The 19,732-nt window shown below is 28.7% G+C and overlaps 2 protein-coding genes across 3 annotated transcripts in view; one reads left to right on the plus strand and one right to left on the minus strand.

Annotated features, from left to right (window-relative positions):
* The window catches only part of LOC126905068 (uncharacterized), a 2,533-nt gene extending 153 nt beyond the window's left edge, over nt 1-2,380 (minus strand). The window contains exons 1-2 of the mRNA XM_050684460.1: nt 115-2,380; nt 3-39 (exon numbers count right to left, since the gene is read on the minus strand). Of these exons, the coding sequence (XP_050540417.1) occupies nt 3-39; nt 115-2,380 (2,303 nt within the window). The remainder of the gene's footprint in view (nt 1-2; nt 40-114) is intronic.
* A 5,231-nt stretch (nt 2,381-7,611) lies between these two features.
* Nucleotides 7,612-19,732, plus strand: part of LOC126905620 (uncharacterized) — a 21,105-nt gene continuing 8,984 nt past the window's right edge. Inside the window, exons 1-5 of one of the 2 annotated variants that reach the window (XR_007704059.1) lie at nt 7,612-7,696; nt 11,464-11,518; nt 11,953-12,073; nt 13,162-13,388; nt 15,676-15,716. Coding sequence is in view for 1 of the 2 variants with exons in the window: in XM_050685505.1 (XP_050541462.1) it covers nt 11,483-11,518; nt 11,953-12,073; nt 13,162-13,388; nt 15,676-15,717 (426 nt within the window). In the remaining variant the exon portion in view is untranslated. Of the gene's footprint in view, nt 7,697-11,463; nt 11,519-11,952; nt 12,074-13,161; nt 13,389-15,675; nt 15,836-19,732 lie in introns of those variants that run through there. The other variant, XM_050685505.1, reaches the window with a different exon arrangement.

Below are 19,732 nucleotides of genomic sequence, written 5' to 3' on the forward strand. Positions count from 1 at the left end.
GCATGGGCTGACTCATAGCCCACCCGTAAAGGTTATTGCCTGTAAACATTAAACGTTTTTAAACCACCGCTCAAATATTGCACGTTTATATATATATACGTATAGATTACTTACAGTCTTGGTACACGATCCATGATTCTGGTTTCGACGGATCGTAATCTGGTGTCTTAGAATTGTTGGCCTTTGCATAGTGCTTGACGGCCTGCACTAGCCCACCACGAATGCCTTGTTCCACCATCAGAAGCATGTCGTAGTCGTTCAAGAGCTCCAGCTTCATCCTGGTGTATTTCAACATACAATCGAAGCTAAAACCAGGCGCGGTGTAATAGTGCGCCGGGTCCAAATTGTATGTTGAAATACAGATGTCGCGGAAGTTCTCAAACACATCAGCCAACAACAACACGTCGATCTTAAGATATAGGTCGCTGTACTCACCGAGGGTTGAGCAGTCGAAACGGTTCCACACCTCCGTGGCATGTCTATAGTCGTCGTCATCAATATTAGACTCACTCAACTGACTATAGAAAGCGTCCTGAGGTGGTAGTTCCGTTTCTTCCAATTTAGCCCAACTATCAGTGTACTCGTAGGGGTATACGCCCTTACGCGTCACCAACGGCATGTCTTCCGGGCGGAACACCTTGGCCGTCTCCCGGAATTTAACAAAGTCGGGCGTCATTAGGTTACCGGCCAAGGTGGACAGGGAGGAGGCCATGAACCGGAAGGTATCGACGAACCGTATGGAGAAGTTATTGGTCACGTGTTTCGTGACCGAAATATACTTCTCCTCGGAATTCGGTATGACCGAAATCCTTTGGTCGTCGTACCCCAATTCAGTGACTATGAAATGCGCGTCGTAACCTGAAAGATTGTGCAAGAAGCACGGCACAAAGTTGACCGTCTTCACTTTCAGGTTACATGCATTGCACAACGTCTGTCTGAATCGCCCCGATAAATGGCAGTGGTCTGCGACTTTGGGGTTGGAATCCTTGAATGCCGTGCAGCACAAGTCGCATACCACTTTCTCCCCGTGCCTGCGCACATCTTCGACAGACATTCGGATGGGAACGTTGGTTTTGCGCAACAATTTAGAAATGTTACGCGTCACTTCAGTTACAGCCATCACAAATGCCTTGGCGACCTCTTCGCGATCCTCGGACCCACGGTATATCACCGGTGATTGTGGTATACCATAGCGTTCGAGGAGCTCCGAGGGCACATCGTCCGATGTTTTCACCATGAACCCATAGCTCATGGGATGGTGGGTGTGCACAGTCCTGGTGTATGTACCCATACGATCGTCTGTTTTCTCCAGCAAGGCCTCAAAATCGGCGTAGATGACGAACGGTAACCGTTGCGTCTTTACCCACGCGTCAAATTCGACCTTACTGCCCTCCGCCGGCATAACGGGTAAAATAGGCTTGTTCTTGCCGCATATCAACTTGTGTTGCTCCAACGCTTGTTGACCCCGAAGAATATGCTTTTTAGGCTGATCATCAAAGCTGGTGAAGCAACGTTTGCAAGTGTATATGCGACCTAGGTGTTTGGTTTTTTGGCTGCGCACAAGCCTCGAAAAATCGGAAATGTATGCGTAATGTGACTTTTCAGAGTCACCGATGTACAACAGGTCAAAATGATTCTGTTGCTCTTGGTCGGCGACTCTTAGCGGATACACCAACCACTTCATCTTATCGTCGTCTCGTTCCAAGCCGTACACGTTGACAGACACGTTAGGGTTTCGTCGTTCAAATATTTTAATTTGGGACACAGGTGTGGGGAACGTCAATCCCGTGAAATCATACCTGTGTTCCTCGTTAAAATATTTTTCATTAACGCGATATTTATTACTCCCTCCAACGTGTCTTGCCAAAATGGACCACTTGAAACAAGACTGATCGATATTCTGTGGGTTGATGATTGCTTTTCTTTGGTTAATCTCTGGTGGGACAGGAATATATGATGAGCCGGCGAGGGGCGTATACTTGTATACGCTGAGCATAAGGCCGTCGATATGCGTTAGCGTGAATCCGCTACCCCTACCCGAGTACGCGTCTTCCTCGGCAAGCATAACCTCAAAATCTTCATCGACCGCACACCCGATATCCGTATCGGATAGCAATGCCCTAGCCCGTGTCTTGAAGGCACGGTCTTCGGACGGTGCTTCTGATCGAGGTATATGGTATGAGGCCTCCAATTTGAGATTATACTTGATCGGCCGGTTACCTACAATTTCAGCGAGTCTGGCAACCAGCTCGGGTTTAACGGCACGCAGAAAATCTCGATAGCTCGCGAAATTTTCCACATTCTTCCGGTAAAACCAAACGGCCCCCCGCTCCAATGCGGATTCGATCTCGGTGAAATCACTGGTATCCTTCAATTGCATACGTAACCTTTTCGACNGGTATCCGTCAATTGCATACGTAACCTTTTCGACCTAACCGCGCTGTTGTTGGCCCTACTACGCTTAGCCGCCTGACGTGATGAAACAGATGTTGCGGAAGTAGCTTTAATAAAAAATAAATTATTTATTTATTTATTGGAAAAAGATAAATAAAAATAGTAAGGATGATAAAATTAAAGAGAAATGTTAATAATTGTACATACCTGTTGAAGACGTTTGCTGGTTCATGATTTTTTATTTGCGCGTTAAAATAATAAATTTATAGTTTTCAAATAATCAACTATGCGTTAACGTTAATTGAACACGAATGTGACAAGATACAGAGCGTTTAACCGGTTATATAGTAAAATAACAAAATGCGTAGGCGTGAAAAAAGACAACGTTGCCATTTTTCTCATAAAATGGATACGGCAGTGAACATTAATATATTGTATCATCTTTGGAATTATGCTGACCTAAGCGTCTGGCATCCGATGATAAGATTCTTACGACAATAACCATTACTATGCGGCGACCTCTTTGATGTTTGAAATATGTCGACCTAAGCGTCTGGTAACCGATGATGGCAATAGTTCTCATAAAACGCGTAGGCGTGAAAAAAGACAACGTTGTCATTGTTCTTATAAAATGTAGACGGTAATGTGGATTATAATATGGCGGTTGGTTTCAAGTTAAGTTTCATTACCCCGTCGCTCATTACGACATGTTGAGGAAATCCCCCTCCCCTGACTTAGGTTAGTTTTCATTGGGTTTCAAACATTGTGCGCACCTCACACCCAATTGTCTTAATAGAGTTTGTTACAAATCGTTCAAGGAATAGTCAAGTGTGGTGGCGGCGGTCGCTACTTGACGTACACTATTTCAATGTAATGTATACATTAAATGATAAACGCAGTGAAGACTCGGGGGTGCTGGTAGTGGGGGTGCGACTTTAAATGTAATACCTCTAGTTATAGGTATAAAAAAATTGTCAAATTAAATATAATAAAATAAAATGCGATACACATATTATTATTTTAAAGGCGCAGTAGAAAATAATAATAATAGCGATTATACTATTATAGCAACCTAAACATAGTAATTCTAAAAATATATTACCAATTATAGTAATTATATTAATTATATAATTAATAGTAATATACTAATATTAACGAGATGTTTTTCTAAGCATCTGGTGGTAGGCAATGATAAAATACTATGTAAAAAATAAAAATGCAGACGCCTATGAACGTTATAATATGGCGGTACCTTTGACGTTGGAAGTATGCTTATCTAAGCGTCTGGTAGGTAATGATAAAATTCTTAGAAATTATGCTATAACGACAAACATTGTCATTGTTCTCATAAAATGATGACGTCTATGAGCATTATAATATAGTAGTAATAATAATATAGTTGGATTCATCCCCACACATTATAGGTTCGTTTATGTTATGTTTCATTACCCCTTTCCTGTATAGGAATTGTTGACAGAGCGTTAATATTAAGTAAATATGTTAAAGTGGCAACGGCGGCCATTATTTGATGTACATTATTTCAATGTAATGTGTATGTTTACAGGTACGTTTATCAGTTTCGTTATCAGTTCACATGAGGTTTACCTTACCCTCCAGTAGATGACATCGTAGGAGGAGACAACCATATGGCTACCTACCCCACCACTGACATGAAGTTATAGTGCGCATGCGCACTTTAAACCGCCATTTTGATTTACCTTAACAACCCCACCTAAGTCCCAAATTACCCCTACCATCGTGGTATCACGCCTCCTGCTTACCCCCACCATCATAGGACCAAACCTCCCCTTACCCCACCATCATAAGTCCACGCCTCCCTTACCCCCACCCTCATAAATCCAGTCCATCCTTATCACCACCATCGAAAGACCACGCCCACTGTGTGACCTTGACCACGGTCAATACCCCCACCATCGAGAGACCACGCCCACTGTATGACCTTGACATTACCCCCACCATCGAGAGACCACGCCCACTGTGTGACACGCCCCTCCCCCCGACCACGCCCACCCAACGGTGGGTGGGTAGGTGAAAGGGTGAGGCGGGGGGGGCCTAGAACTCTCTATTTTACCCTACTTATAATATAATTTTTTTTAATGAAAACATATATGATCAACTAACTTACAAACTAGAAAATTAGTATTTTAGAAGTTGTTAATTATTTTATTTTTAAAATTTATTTACATAGATTTTATATTGTATATATCAACCTTAGATGTATATTAAGGTAGTCCTTAATTTTCAATGTTATTTTTTTTACCAGGACGCCCCCAATAATTGTTTATGTGTTATAAAAATAAGTTTTTTGAAGTTTCGTTAAGATCAAATAATTATTTCTGGTGCCGTAATTCTACCTTTTTTATACAAATCTAACTCTACTAACGTAAACATAATATAAAACTAAAAATAAATAATTATTATATATAAATGGATATGAATGTAGCAATGAATTAATTTTCAATCAGAGTACTTTTCATTGCAACAGAAAATTTTTTTCTGTAATCTGTTACAACTTGTAAAAGATATTGTTTTTGATCCTCTTTTTTTTGTTATAAGTGAATTATAGTCGTCTATTAATTTCACTGCTCTTTTTACAGTATCATTTACATCCTCAAAATTGCATACTATTTTCTGACAGGTAATCTTTGTTTAATTTCCATTGTTCAGGATCCTCATTTAAAAAAACAGTTTTCATATTAAAGCATGAATTCTATAGAATTAATTAAACATTTTAATTATAAAACCAATAAAATTAACTCCATATACAAATCATTATTTTATTTATCAAAATTCGGTAAGGCATATTTAATATGACTAAACAATTTTTAAATATACAGAATAATCAATTAAGGATAAGACACTTATTAACATGGAAACTATTGTATATTATGCATTTTCGCAAATGAAAATATTATTTGGTTCAAATAAATCTATAATAAAATGTGGTAATATAATTTTTTTTTAATCCCTTTATGAATAAAAAACCTAAACTTTAATTTTCTCTAATGGAATCCGTATTAGCTTCGATGCAAAGCTGAGAAGGTATTAATTTTGCTATAGTGTGTTTTTTTTTGTGTCTGTTACCACTTTTTCTCACCGAACCGATTTCTTTCAATGATACGTCAAAAGATCACAATTCATATCTAGTTAAAGACATTACCCACGAAAATTGAAAAAATTTCTTTCGTTTCCCGTAAATGGAGGAAATCTCCAAAAAAATTACAAATTTAAAGATCACTAATTTTCGAAATTCTTTCAATTTTTTTTTACTTAAAACTGTCATAACTTTCTTAAAAATGAACAATCAATATAATTTTTTTTTTATATATAAATAATGTCTTTACCTATCATTTAGTTTTTCTTTTTTTGATAAATCTGAAACTTTACCTGCCCAGTGGGGGGATTCAAAATGACAAATTTTTCACAAAAAATTAACTTTTTTAATTTAACTTTTGAAAGTGTTCCGGAAAATCTAACACTTTTATACATATCTCAAATTAAACCTAATCTAATGTACTTTAAATGACATTAATTTTCGATAAATCGACTTTAACAATTCAATACGTTCCAATGAGCAGAGATAAAGATGATCGCTAGATATGTTAGTTATCAATGCTAAATCTCTTATAAAAAAAAAGTCTAGATAGGATATATAATTTATTGACTAATATGCATATTCTAAAAATATCCTAATGAAAGATCACGTATACAAGAGTGATTTATAAAATGTTCATCTAAGTTTTTTTGACATATTTGAATAAGAATTTTTTTTTAAGTAAATGTGCAGATAATTTGCAATTGATAACATCATTATAAAATGATATTCATAAAAATGATCATAGCAAAATCTGCCTTAAATAGACACTTTTTTAACATTGAAATGACAATTATTTAAAGATAAAAAATTATTTTCTTCATATTTATTTTAAAAATTGAAATTTCTTTGAAATGAAAAAGAAAGGGGTGTCATTTAAATTTCTCAAGTTAGAGTACATTTTAACAGTTATACAATGAGGAAGAATATCGTTTAAATCCTAAAAGGTGCATTAAATTATTTAATTAACCTTAATAAAATATATATACAGATTGTCTCACCACGATTGACTAATTTGACTATATAAACTAATATTTAAATTAGAAAATCACGGCGGGACAGTTGTATATTAAACAAATCTATATCGGCTCTTAAATAATGAGTTTTTCCAAACTTATTAAATACCTTGTATATTACTCATTTAATACATTTGGCTTTGATGCGTAGATGAGAATCTATTTGTTTTACTTTGTGGTGATTTTTTTGTATGTCAGTATATACGGCACTGCACTCTTACTGTATCGATTTTACTCAATGATCGTCGAAAGATTATAATAGTATCTAGTTGAAGCTATCAGTACCATAATTTAAAAAAATTCCCTTATATCCCCGTAATAAAGGGAAATTACAGTTGTTAAAAAAAAGTCAATATTAATACTAAAGTGTTGGGCTTTTATTTTGGAGTGGGTTTTTCTTTTCATTTTATATTGAAAGAACTTTTTGAAAACTGAACGAATAACTGCAAAATTTTATTGATTACACTTCAGAGATTTGTCCTGCCGAATATTTACTTTTATTAAAAATTCAATTACTAACCAAGGTTCTACGGAGGCATAAAAAATATCAAAAAATTGTACTTTTTAATTTTTGATAATGTTTCAAAACACCTGAATTATTCAAATCTACATTAAATTAAAGTTAATATATAGAAAAACAATACAAATTCTTATTTTAGTAATAAAAGCAATAAATGTCCACTCAATGTATTAAAATGCTCGTAATACAATAAGTATTATTCCCAAAATTGCCATTAAACCATCAAAATTTTTTATACTATTTATTCTTTTATATTTTAGAATCAGTTTTCTTCCATAAAATGTTTAATGCTCAAATGATCATATATCATTGAAATGATTACAATATAAATAATATTAAGTGTAAAAATTTACTGACTATGTTAATGGCATAAATATATATATATATGTTTTAAAATATAAAATTCATATTTACGTGTTTAAGGTAAGATATGATGTTATTGTCATACTGCAATGTAAATAAGTAATAGCTAAGTAAGCTAAACTAACAAGTATAAAAAAATTGATGATAGATATAAAACTAATAATATCTATATTTGTTTTAACATGCAAATAATGTATGTATGGTAATAGTATAAATGTATCTATAATGTATGTTTTATCTGTAAAAGAAAATTTTCAAAATTGATCAGTCAAACAACTTAATTTTTTGGTAATTATTTTTATAATTTTATTTAATTTATATATTTTTCTACTCATTATAGTTCTTATATGTCGTTAGCTCCAAAGAAAGTTTTTAGCAGCTTTTATACTTTGTAACACATAGAGAAGAATGGTGTTTTAGGCTTATTTAGTACCCTACAAATGGAACTTTCGTTAGCCGGTTATCAAACTAATGCGTTATTGTTTTTCAATTATATAAATTTGATTTTTTTTCCTTTGTTATAGGTTTTATAATATTAATTTTAATAAAGCAATTTATAATTACCTACAGATCGTCCAAAAGGTTTTTCAACTTAAATTAACATTGTATAGGCCAATACAATTAAACATAAACCCTTACACCATAATATGGTATAAGAGTTTATATTATTATATATTATAGAATAAACCTATTCATATAAAAAAAAATTTTTTTTTGTCTTCAACCCCTCAAAAATTGTGTATTACGGTGAAATAAAGCATTTTCAGAGATTTTAATGAGTAAAATTAAATTTTTCTCAGGTGATTCATTTTATTACTTATAGCTATAAAAGAAAAAACACATGGTAAAAACTGTGTTATTCAATATTATATCTGAAATAATATGACCAACTTTGTTTAACAGAGAATTTTATTATATTGATCTTATAAAATAAAAAAAATAATACTTGTTTGTTATTTGCTAATTTAAGGCCATCCATTTTTTCGGTTACAATAAAAATAATACATTTTTGTGTCATGATTTTACTTTAACGATTTGAATAAAACTGAAGCAAGAATTATAGTAAAAAACAATAATTTTAATGATTAATTATTTTTGATATATTTTTCCTAAACACAATTAAGATAAGAGTTAAGTAGAAATCTGTTTAAAATTAAAAATATATTTGAAATATTAATTTAAAACTAATAAAAAAAAACAAATAGAATTTTTGTTACTTTTTAAATATTTTTTACATAATATAACTAATTGTTACCTATATATAGGTTGGGTTATAATATATATTTACGTCTTGTAGTTTAAGAGCATTATAATCCTCATTACAAAAACAATGAAAATAACAATGTGGTCGTTTTTTTTTAATTTGAAATATTTCGAAAATAGAAATTTATCGTATTATTTCAGATACAATATAAATTATAAATAACACCATCTTTTCTGTGTTTGTTTACTTTCATAGCTCTAATTAGTGAATTAATCTGAAATAAAGACATTTTTATTGGCTTTAAGAAAAATTTAATTTACATTTATTACTTGAAAATTGAGAGCGTGGTCGTCATTTAAGGAAAATACAACACTTTTTTTTGGCTATGTTCGATGCTTATTCACTTTCGCTGCATTTGACAAAGAAAATAATCGTCTGATAAAGATTTTATCAATATAATATTTAACAGTGTTGGGAAAGTTCCTTTTTAAATGGAATTCGTTCCGTTCCCCGTTCATTTTCTAAAATATGAACTCGTTCCAGATCCTAATTCTTTATATTAAGAAGGAACTTGTTCCAGATCCAGTTCCTCCAAAATAAGAACTCGTTCCACTCTTCGTTCCTTTTATAAGTTATTTAAAAAATTGTGGCAATGAGATCATGATAACGGTCATCAATGATTTTCATCAGCAGTCGAATACAAAACAAATTTGTAGTATTCCTTATCTAAAAGTATTCGAAAATTATATTTATAAGCAGGTAGTAAATGCTAACGACTTGTGTCAACGCGACCAATGTCTATTGTCTACATATAAGTTAGAAATAATAAATCAGAAAACCCAAAACCTTTAACATAAATTAGTTAACAAGAAACGACGATAATATTCGGTGCATTATTTAATATATGTACACATATATTAAATATTTACTGTATACCTACATGTGATAATAACTCTATCTATAATCAATTGATTCATTTAAACAGCCTACGATCTCGGCTGGGTATATAGGGGACTTCCATTGTCAAAAGTCAACTAAAAATACCATAATATTTTAATGTCTAGATACGAAGAAAACTACACTAAAACATGTTTATAAAAAATTTTAGGAACTGTAATTTCCGTTCACGTTCCTTAAAAAATGGAATTTGTTCATTTTCCTCGTTCCTTTATTTTAAAAGGAAGCAGTTCCTAGCATCGTTCCTTCAAAAAGTACTCGTTCCAGGAATCCGTTCCTTTTGGAACTAGTTCCTTCTCAACACTGATATTTAAAGATAATTGCATTAACTTTAAAATAATTCTAATTTTTACATACTGTCTTAAAAATTGAGTACGTGGCAAATTTTTTAGTAAAAGATCCAATATTAATGAGCTGTCGCAAAACAATTTTAGGAAGATAAAATTTCAAAAAATGCTTTACTTCACTCTAATATAGAATTTTAGAGGATGAGAGACAAAAAGAAATTTTTTTTATATGAATAGGTCTAACTGACTGATTGATTTATTGTTGATCACTAGAGTTCTTATAATTATAAATAATAATTTTTTTTTTGACTTATTTAAGTAGTATTTATTTCTTGAATTATAAATAGTTAAATGCTATTTTGGTTTATCTTTTGTCCATTATAAGGGTACCAACTTTATTTTTTTAAATGGAAACATACTTAATTAATAGTGTGATAGTGTTGCGTTACCATTATTGTGAGAATTTATTATAATAAAATACAGACAGCACATCCGCTTTTAGTGACTGATGAATTAACAATTAACTATTATTAGTAAATTGGTAATTATTATAAAAATCCAAAAAACCTGGCCATCTTGGTCAGTCGACTACAGTGCCTTGAGTCATTCATCAGTCTCAGTACTTGGTTGTCGCTGTCCGGCTTACTGCTTAAAGCAAAGTCTTTGTCTTACTTTTTAACCTATCTACTCTCGTCTTCGACATTTCAAAGTACTTGTATCTTGCACTTCATCTGCACCTCGTACTCTGTTATGTTTCTCACCTCGTACGCCTAGGATTTGTGTCTTGCACTTCGTCTGCACCTCATATCTAAGTGTTACCCTTATTCCCTTCCTATAACAACGGCCTTTCGACACCCACAGCTAATCCGGATTGTCAGCCGAGCACAATGACTGCTGTATGATTACACGCTCGTGATTACCCACTCAACAGACATTACATCTTCGTCATACACTCTTCTCTTTACTTTTATTTGAGTTACGACAATAGGATTATTTAATACATAGTGGACTACTAAAGAAAATGATTGGCTAAAAACAACTTTTGGCCCAGTGTTTTAGAAGTTATTAATACTTTTAAACTTAGATAGGATGAAGATTGCAGCCAAAAATGTCTAATGATTAAAATAAAATAACTCTCATCTCTCTTCTGGTCTATATTATAAAATCGTTATAATTATACATAATATAATGATGCATAGATATGTACATTGTCATTAAAAAAAAAAATTGACCCTTTATACCTCATAAGTGATATGCCGAAAAAGTACTTGATAATTGATAAATTGAAAAATAAATAATACTAAAAAAAATAAAATAAAATATCAAAATTGTTACTATTTTAGGAGAACTTTAGTGGTCAACGATAAATCAATGACTCTGTATGAGTGTAAGAGTTTTAATAATGACATGTATCTTAATTCCTTTATAAAAATGTGTAACGCCTTGAAAAATAATTTAAGATTTACCTAAGTGATAGTTTAACGGACAAAACTTTACCCAAAAACAAATTAAGTGATTAATCTAACAAAAATAAGAAAATCTTAGTGAAAAATACAAAAATAATTACTGTTTTAACTATATTCATTTAAAACCAATATTATTTTTAGGTATTTTCCAATTATAAAAATGAAGAGTATTGTGTTTATGTTCTTATGCCTTATTGTAAGTTTAAAATATGTTTTTAATTTCAAAAATGTAGTTTTTTTGAATACCAACGAAATTAAAGAATTTATTTAAATAACATAAATATCTAGTTTATTTAACAGATAATGATCTAATTAAGAAAATGACTAGACGATAACCACTTTTGGACCAGTATTTCATAAGTTATTGACATTTTGCATAGGTAGACGTGAAGAAGAGCGTGGCCAGTAAAGAACTAGTGATAAAAATAATACCAGGCCAAAAATTGTACAATTTTTTTTTTTATACTTCAAGAATGCCTAGGATATCTAATTGAAAATAATTTTTCAAATATAAAATTCATTATATAGTTCTTAATTTAATAAAATTTAAGTCCAAACTAGTTGTCAGGCAGGACGAACATAAAAACTAATGTTAGCAATAAAAAAAATAATTTTTTTTATTACTTTCAGAAAATAATTTGTTCAAATGATCATGATCTAATGTCAATAGCCAATGAAAACTTTGATTCCTCCGCATTGAAATTGGTGAATTGTATACGTAAACTAATTCCTGGGACTGAACCATTACATAGTAAATTATAAAACCTATTTATCTATTTAAACTATAGAAATATAAAAATCTGAGAAAAACCATAAAGGCAAAATTAGTGTCGTACAATTTATAGAAATCAATTAGCATTATTTAAAGATAAAAATATAGAAAACTAATGAAAATTAACCAATATTTATTGTTAATTAATAAGGGTCTTCAATTATATTTTTTGGATATCGATATCGATTCGACTTTTTAGATATTAAATCGCAATGTCGAAAATAATTATATATAGAAATATATTAATTTCGATATCATCAAAATATCGATTAATAAATTAATTATGAAAACTTTAAACTTAAAAAGATAACTTTAGAATTATGAGTTAGGAATTTTATGGGGAGAAGTATCATGTTTGATGACTAATAAAGATAAAAAATTCTAAGAATAAATATCATCCGCAAAAATTGATTGTTTATATACATCATGAATATGAAATGTATGTGTACGATTCAATTGTATTATTAAAACTATTCACTTTACGTTGTTGTCCAAGGTCATAAATATAAAATAATAACAAACATTAATAAGCATAAAGTTAACTATATTCAATTGCTAAATTTTTATATTGTAGATCCAATATATTTTATAGATGATATCAGCATCAGTTATTAAGCTTAGATCTAGGCTTAATAGTCAATCAATTAAAAAGTTCACTTATTGTTGATGTTCAGAATTAACACAACATTGAAACAGATATAAACATTTTATGTAAAATTCAAATTAAACTTACAATTTTATTTTTGAAAAGCACATTCAAATTGATATCGAAAATATTGCGTTATTTCATAACAATATAGATTTCAAAATTTTACTAAAAAAAACTGCCGATATCGAAATTATAGCAATATACGATAATCATTGTCGATCCCTATTAATTAATATTAAATATTTAAAAACTACTATTTATAAAATATCCAATTTTATTGTATAAAAAACTAATTACAGTGGAACACATCTATTTTTAATTAGAGTTTGGTATAGCATATTTGTATATGACAATGCCTTAAGTTATCATCTAGTAGTGTTGAGTATAAATTATATATTTTGTGTATTGTGAATTTTAGCATTTGATGATGACGACGAACTCCTTAAAAAAACAAAAAGAAAGATTTGGGATTTTAAAAATTCAATTGCAAATAAAAATTGGAATTTAAACGAACGCGCCAATCAGTTTTTCCAATTTTTTAAACGATATATTTCTTTAACTGAAGATAGTAAAGTCAATATTAACAACGTGAAAATTTGTCTTGAACAATTTTACGTAGATATATGTGATGGGTTTCCGGAAGAAGTAAATAAAATTAAAATAATTGTTAATTATTAAAACAAAATTGCTTAAATTTAATAAAAATTATAGGAAACGGAGAAACCCTCCGATAATAAATTGTAGTACTTTTTTTTTTGCTTCAAAAATTTGTTTCACAAAAACAATATGGAAATCAAAAATTGATTTTATTTTAACTAATAGTATTTTTGTGTAGGCATATATTTATTTTAAAAATATTATAATTAAAGTAATAATAGAATGATAGATTTTAATCTACTTAACATATCACTATTTTTTTATTAATGTCAATTAATTGTTCATTATCAAAAACATTTTGTCTTCTTCATGACAAAACCTCAAAACTCGAGAAAACATACTTTTAAATATGTATATTACAAATACTTTAAGCGTTTTTTGACTATAATATTTTTGTTATTTCTGAAGTTAACTGATTATTAATAATCTAATTTTTTTTTGTGAAGTATAATAAACTTAGATCGTGGGGTCGTGGCATAGTGGGCACAAGTATAGATAATATCTAACAGTGATTAACATCACTGACATAAAAACGATTCAATGTAAATCTGTTAATTTAGTAATTTATATTTTACGGTAGCATAATTTTGAAGTATTTTTGTTTAAATTTCGTCATTGATAGGTTCCACTAGATTAAAATCGGGGTTTTTTGACGTACAGATCATTAAATTCGTCCCAACGAGAGCTGAAAATTTTTATAGATGGGGGTATAAAACACACATCATCACAAAATCAATAGCTACCTAGCTTTTCATTGTAGCTAAAAATACTGAGTGATTCCTTAACTACGTCTCATGAAATATCTTCAAAAGTATGAGAACTAAAAATTATTTTATTTTTTTAACAATAATGGTTCTTTGTTGAGCTCCTATTTACAAAATAATCAGTTTTTGTAACATCCCTAATATTGTTTAAAGTTTATGATTAGAAAAAAAGAGAACTTATTTTTAAAAGATAGCATCAATATCAAGTCTTGTATAGTTAAATGTTACCGGTTTATAGAAATACAATACAATGTAAATGTATGTCCATTGCATTGCCCAAAACCGGCAGCGCTTATCGATTTTATCACCTTGTAGTATCTTATTTTTTTCCTGCAGAATATTTTCGAAAAGTCGAATTAATCATTTTTGACGTGAATACATCAATATCTAAAGCGTACACATTTTTCATTTCAGAAAAATTGCATTCAAAAATCCTGTCGAGTATTTATTAAAAAAATTTATTATAAAAAGTTAGACAGTTAGAAAATAAATTTTGGACAAATAGTTAATAGTTACGATGTTTCTAATACTTATAATGAATAAGTATTGTGGGCGTGTAAAGACCATCCTAATTACACTGGTTTACAAGGAATTTTTATTAAAAACAAAAATATAATTTTATATACCCATTTTTTGTTCTCATTTCAAATTGAAATTAGATTTTTTCTATCGCCTTTAGATTATTACTAACTAGTAAAAAACGTGTAATTACATACAATTTTTTTTCAAATTTTTATGGTTTTAGATTTAAAATAATTCTATTAACAATGTTCCATGCGAATTTTCAATCCAAAATATTATGTTTAACCTATTTTTTGGTCCCTAAAAATTTATTTTTATGAAAATTTATATAAAAAACTTTGAACTTTTTACCATACTTATTTAGCTAAATTTGCAAATTTAAAATTAATATCATTATATATGAAATTTCATGAAGATTTAAAAAATGGTATTTTAAATAATTTTTATAGAAGTAAAAAATAGGTTATACATGATATTTTGAATTGTAATTTCGCACGAATTATTGTTAAAAAAATTTTAATAAAATTATTAAAAATCAAAACTATTTGAAAAAAAATTGTTTTTTATGTTTATTACACATTTTTTACTAGTTAGTAATTATCTCAATAACTAGAGGTGATAGCAAAATCTAATTTCAGTTTGATATCAGTCCAAAAAAAATGATATAAAAAAGTATGTTTTCGTCTCTAATGATTAAAATAAGTTTCATTATATAACAAATGTTATTCATTCGCAAATATTTAAAAGGGTCACAACTATTCTACTTATTTTTTGTTATAATGAGTAATCAATGATTGCTCAATAAATTAGTCAATGATTAAATTATATAAATTTAAACAACTATATAACTATTTTCATCGGCCAGTTTACAATTCCTAATAAGTACGGATTAAACTTTATCGACCTGGAATTTTTCGTCGTTTCTTTCTAAATAATTATACACTTTTTATAACAAAATTATGTCTAATAATGTTCCATTTAAATTTCAGACTGGTGAAACATCACAACAGTCGACTAATGAAAAACAATAGTAAATTAGTTTTATTATAAAGACTCTTAAGTTTTTGAAAATATAAATATGTTATATCTTTAAAATGCAATCGTGTTTTTAATTTGTAAATTAATAATCAATAATTTCTAAAAAAATTTAAAAATTAAATTTTTATGCATATATATTATTAAAATAATTTTGTATATGAACGAAATTATATAAAAAATATGATTACTTTTCATTTTAATAATAAATATTAAAATAATATTTTCTGTTATTTTTTATTCGTGTTATTAAACAATCTCGACTAAAAATCTTTAATCGAGATTCTCAATTAGAATATTTTTATATTATAAAATACTTATTGTAGTTTGATTTCTTTTAAATTTTACTTGTATCTAGTTCATTTTTTTTATGTCCAGCCTATATATATTGTCCATTGAAAACTAACAAATAAATTAACTATTAATTATCTAGTTATTAATTATTAACGATTTAAAAAAAAAACCTTGTATATGAAGTTATCAAAGGTTACAGGTAACACTAAACAAAAAAAACGGTAGCACAGTGGGGTCGAGGCACAGTGTGGACGAGGCATAGATGGGACAAGTATAGATGATATCTGACAGTGATTAAAATCACTATCATAAGAAACGCTTCGATGCAAATCTGTAGATAGTGTTTCCTTTAGAGAAATTGGTGAAATATTTTAAAAGCAACATGAACTCTTATTTCTTTAATTATATCCTGATTAGTAGTACTTTGATTTTAAAATATAATATATGAATAAATACTAATTATAGTTTTTAAATTCAGTATGAAATTGTGAGGCCAGCTAAGATGTATGGTTCATAGTATTGAGCGGATGATAAGAAAGTAGAGCAGAGAATAAGTGTAGCAGAGATGAAAATGCTTAGTTGGATGAGTGGATTGACTAGAGAAGATAGGATAAGGAACGAGCATATAAGAGGAAGTAAAGGTGTTGCATCAATCGTGGAAAAGATGACAGAGTATAGACTTAGATTGTTTAGTCATGCTATGAGGAGAGATGAGTCGGAAGCTGTAAGAACAGTAATAGAAATGAATGTTGAAAGGNAGAACAGTTATAGAAATGAATGTTGAAGGAAGAAGAGATAGAGGAAGACCAAAAAAGAGATGGAGGGATGCTATTGAATGCGATTTGAGGACAGCTGATGTGAGCGTAGAAGATGTGAGAGATCGTGTCAAGTGGAATCTTAGGATAAGTGTGGCCGACCCCAAGTAGTTGGGATTAAGACATAGAAAAATAAAAAGATTACCAGAAATTCCGGTGGCAATTGACATAATATGATTGTTGTATGGGAATGTACAATTTAGCGTTTTGTTGGGTTTAAACAATATAGTGTCAAATCAATTACCTACTCTATCGCTTGTATATTAATATACACTACACTTTAATGATACAATAAATAAATAAACTCACACATACACACATATGCATTTATAACATTGTGTCTAATGTAAGTATAACATGATAAAAAGTAACCGTAAAATGAAAAAAATGGAATATAAATTTTAGTACTCATATTAAATGTAATGTAACTCGAAAAATATTTGTTTAAATGAAAAACTATAAAATAATTTGTTTGTTTATAATTGTTTTTTAAACAACTTTTGTACGAAACTTTTTTTTTTTGTTAAATATTTTTTGAGAAAATTAAAAAACTCATATTATTGAACTTTTGCGAGGATTTAAAAAAAAAGCTCATTTCCAATCGATGAGGACTATTAGTATGTCATTATACATATTTTAATTCAAATTTAAAAAAAACAAAATTTAGTTGGGAATTTTTTTCGCACCTTTTCCTTTGTTGACTGGCCTAGATGTCAATTTTAAACTTGTAATTGAGCTAAAAGTTATGGTAATATATTCAATTTATTTTACTATAAACTTTCATAAATCTTTATCAAAAATTTTTCATCAACTTTAAAGAACCAAAAAAATAGGTTAAAATTGAAAATTTGGACTGATTATTTTTAACATATTAAAAATCAAATCAGTAATAATTTGAAAACAAATTTTTTTTTCTTTTAATTATTATTTTATATATATAATTAGTAATAATATAAAAAATTAGAAGTGATAGAAATAGTCTACTTGCAGATTTGAAAACAACGCGAAAATTTGATTTAGAAAAGTATATTTTTGCTTCTGATGAAAGTTCCTTGTAGTCCAGTGCATTTTTTTATAGTAACAAACAGTTTTTATTGAAAATTATTGTATCAAGCCCTTTAAATTTTTATACACGTAAAAGTAAAGCAAAATATAACTTCTTTATTATTTTTATAATTTCTCCGTTTAAATTACAATATTAAATATCAATTTCATACTAAATTTAATAATTATAATTAGTATATATTCATATATTATATTTTAAAATCAAAGAACTACTAATCATGATATAATTAAAGAAATAAGAGTTGATGTTGCTTTTGGAATAATCCACCAATTGCCTAATTAAAACAAAAAAAAAAAAAGTTTGTTGGGAATTTTTTCTGCTATTCTGCAAAATTACTCCTTCGTTGACTAGAATGAATCATTAAATAGAAAATTTTATGAGAATTAAAACAATGTTATTTTTAAGATTAATATGCAGTCAGAAAGTTTTATAATTATTATTTATTGTAAATTTATCAGAAAAACTCATTATTTTTTGCATTTTTATCGTAATAGAACACTTAAATAGAAATCATAGTAATCATTTCTAAGTAATTTTTGATATTTAAAAAGATTCTACTATTGAAATATCCAGAACTGAATTAATTTTAATGATTTACTTTAACTAAAAAAAAAAAAGTTAATATTTTGAATCCCTCTTGTGGGCAGGTAAAGGGTTAGATTTATAAAAAAAACCAAATGATAGATAAAGACATGCATCTAAATAAAAAAAAATATACTGATTTGGTCATTTTTGATAAAGTTATAACAATTAACAAAGTTATAAGTTTTATACACTGGACTACAAGGAACTTCCATCAGAAACAAAAATATACTATTCTAAATCAACTTTTCGCGATGTTTTAAAATGTGCAATTAGACTTTTTCTATAACTTCTAAGTTTTAATATTATTAAAAAATAGTTTTTACATATAAAAAAAAATAATTAAGAACAAAAAAAATTGTTTTAAATTAATACTGATTTGATATAATATTTAATATTAATTTGATTATTAATAAGTTAAAAATAAGGAAAATGACATATTTAACCTATTTTTTTAATCGTTTAAAGTTGATTGTTGTAAATGTTTTTAATAAAAAAAAAAATTTATTTTATCATAACTTTTAGCTCAATTGGTAAGTTTGACATTGACATCATTAAATAGAAAATTTTATGACAATTAAAAAAATTGTATCGTTAAGATCAATATGCAGTCAGAAAGTTTTATAATTACTATTTATTGTAAATTTATCAGAAAAGCTCAATATTTTTTTGCATTTTTATGGTAATAGATAACTGAAATAGGAGTAATAGTGTTAATTTCCTAGTAACTTTTGTTGTTTGATAAGATTCTACAATTGAAATATTGAGAACTTAATTAATTTAAATGATTTACTTTAACTAAATGAACCAATCAAAACAAAGTTGTTAAAAAGATCTACTCAATAGCGTACTATAAAATTTGATTATAATTGTAAATATCAATTAGTAATTCAGGAGATACTAGCAATCATTTTTTTTATAAATGATTTCTATAGCAATATGTTACAAAAAAAATTGTAATATTATAGTCTAGTAGACAAATAGAGTAAAAAAAACCCAGCACAGTGGGGTCGCGGCATAGTGGGGATGTTGCATAGTTGGGTCCAGTATAGATTTAATCTGACAGTGATTAAAATCACTATCATAAGAAACGCTTCGATGCAAATCAGTAGATAGTGTTTAATTCTAAGAAATTGGTGGATAATTACAAAAGCTACATTATCTGCTAGTTTCTTATTAATACCCTGATTAAGATAAAGTATGTCGAATGAAAAAGGGATTATTAAAAAATATTATTTCTCATAAAAAAATTGT

Source organism: Daktulosphaira vitifoliae, unplaced genomic scaffold (assembly GCF_025091365.1).
Source record: "Daktulosphaira vitifoliae isolate Bord-2020 unplaced genomic scaffold, ASM2509136v1 Scaffold_4, whole genome shotgun sequence".
Taxonomy (NCBI): Eukaryota; Metazoa; Arthropoda; class Insecta; order Hemiptera; family Phylloxeridae; genus Daktulosphaira; species Daktulosphaira vitifoliae.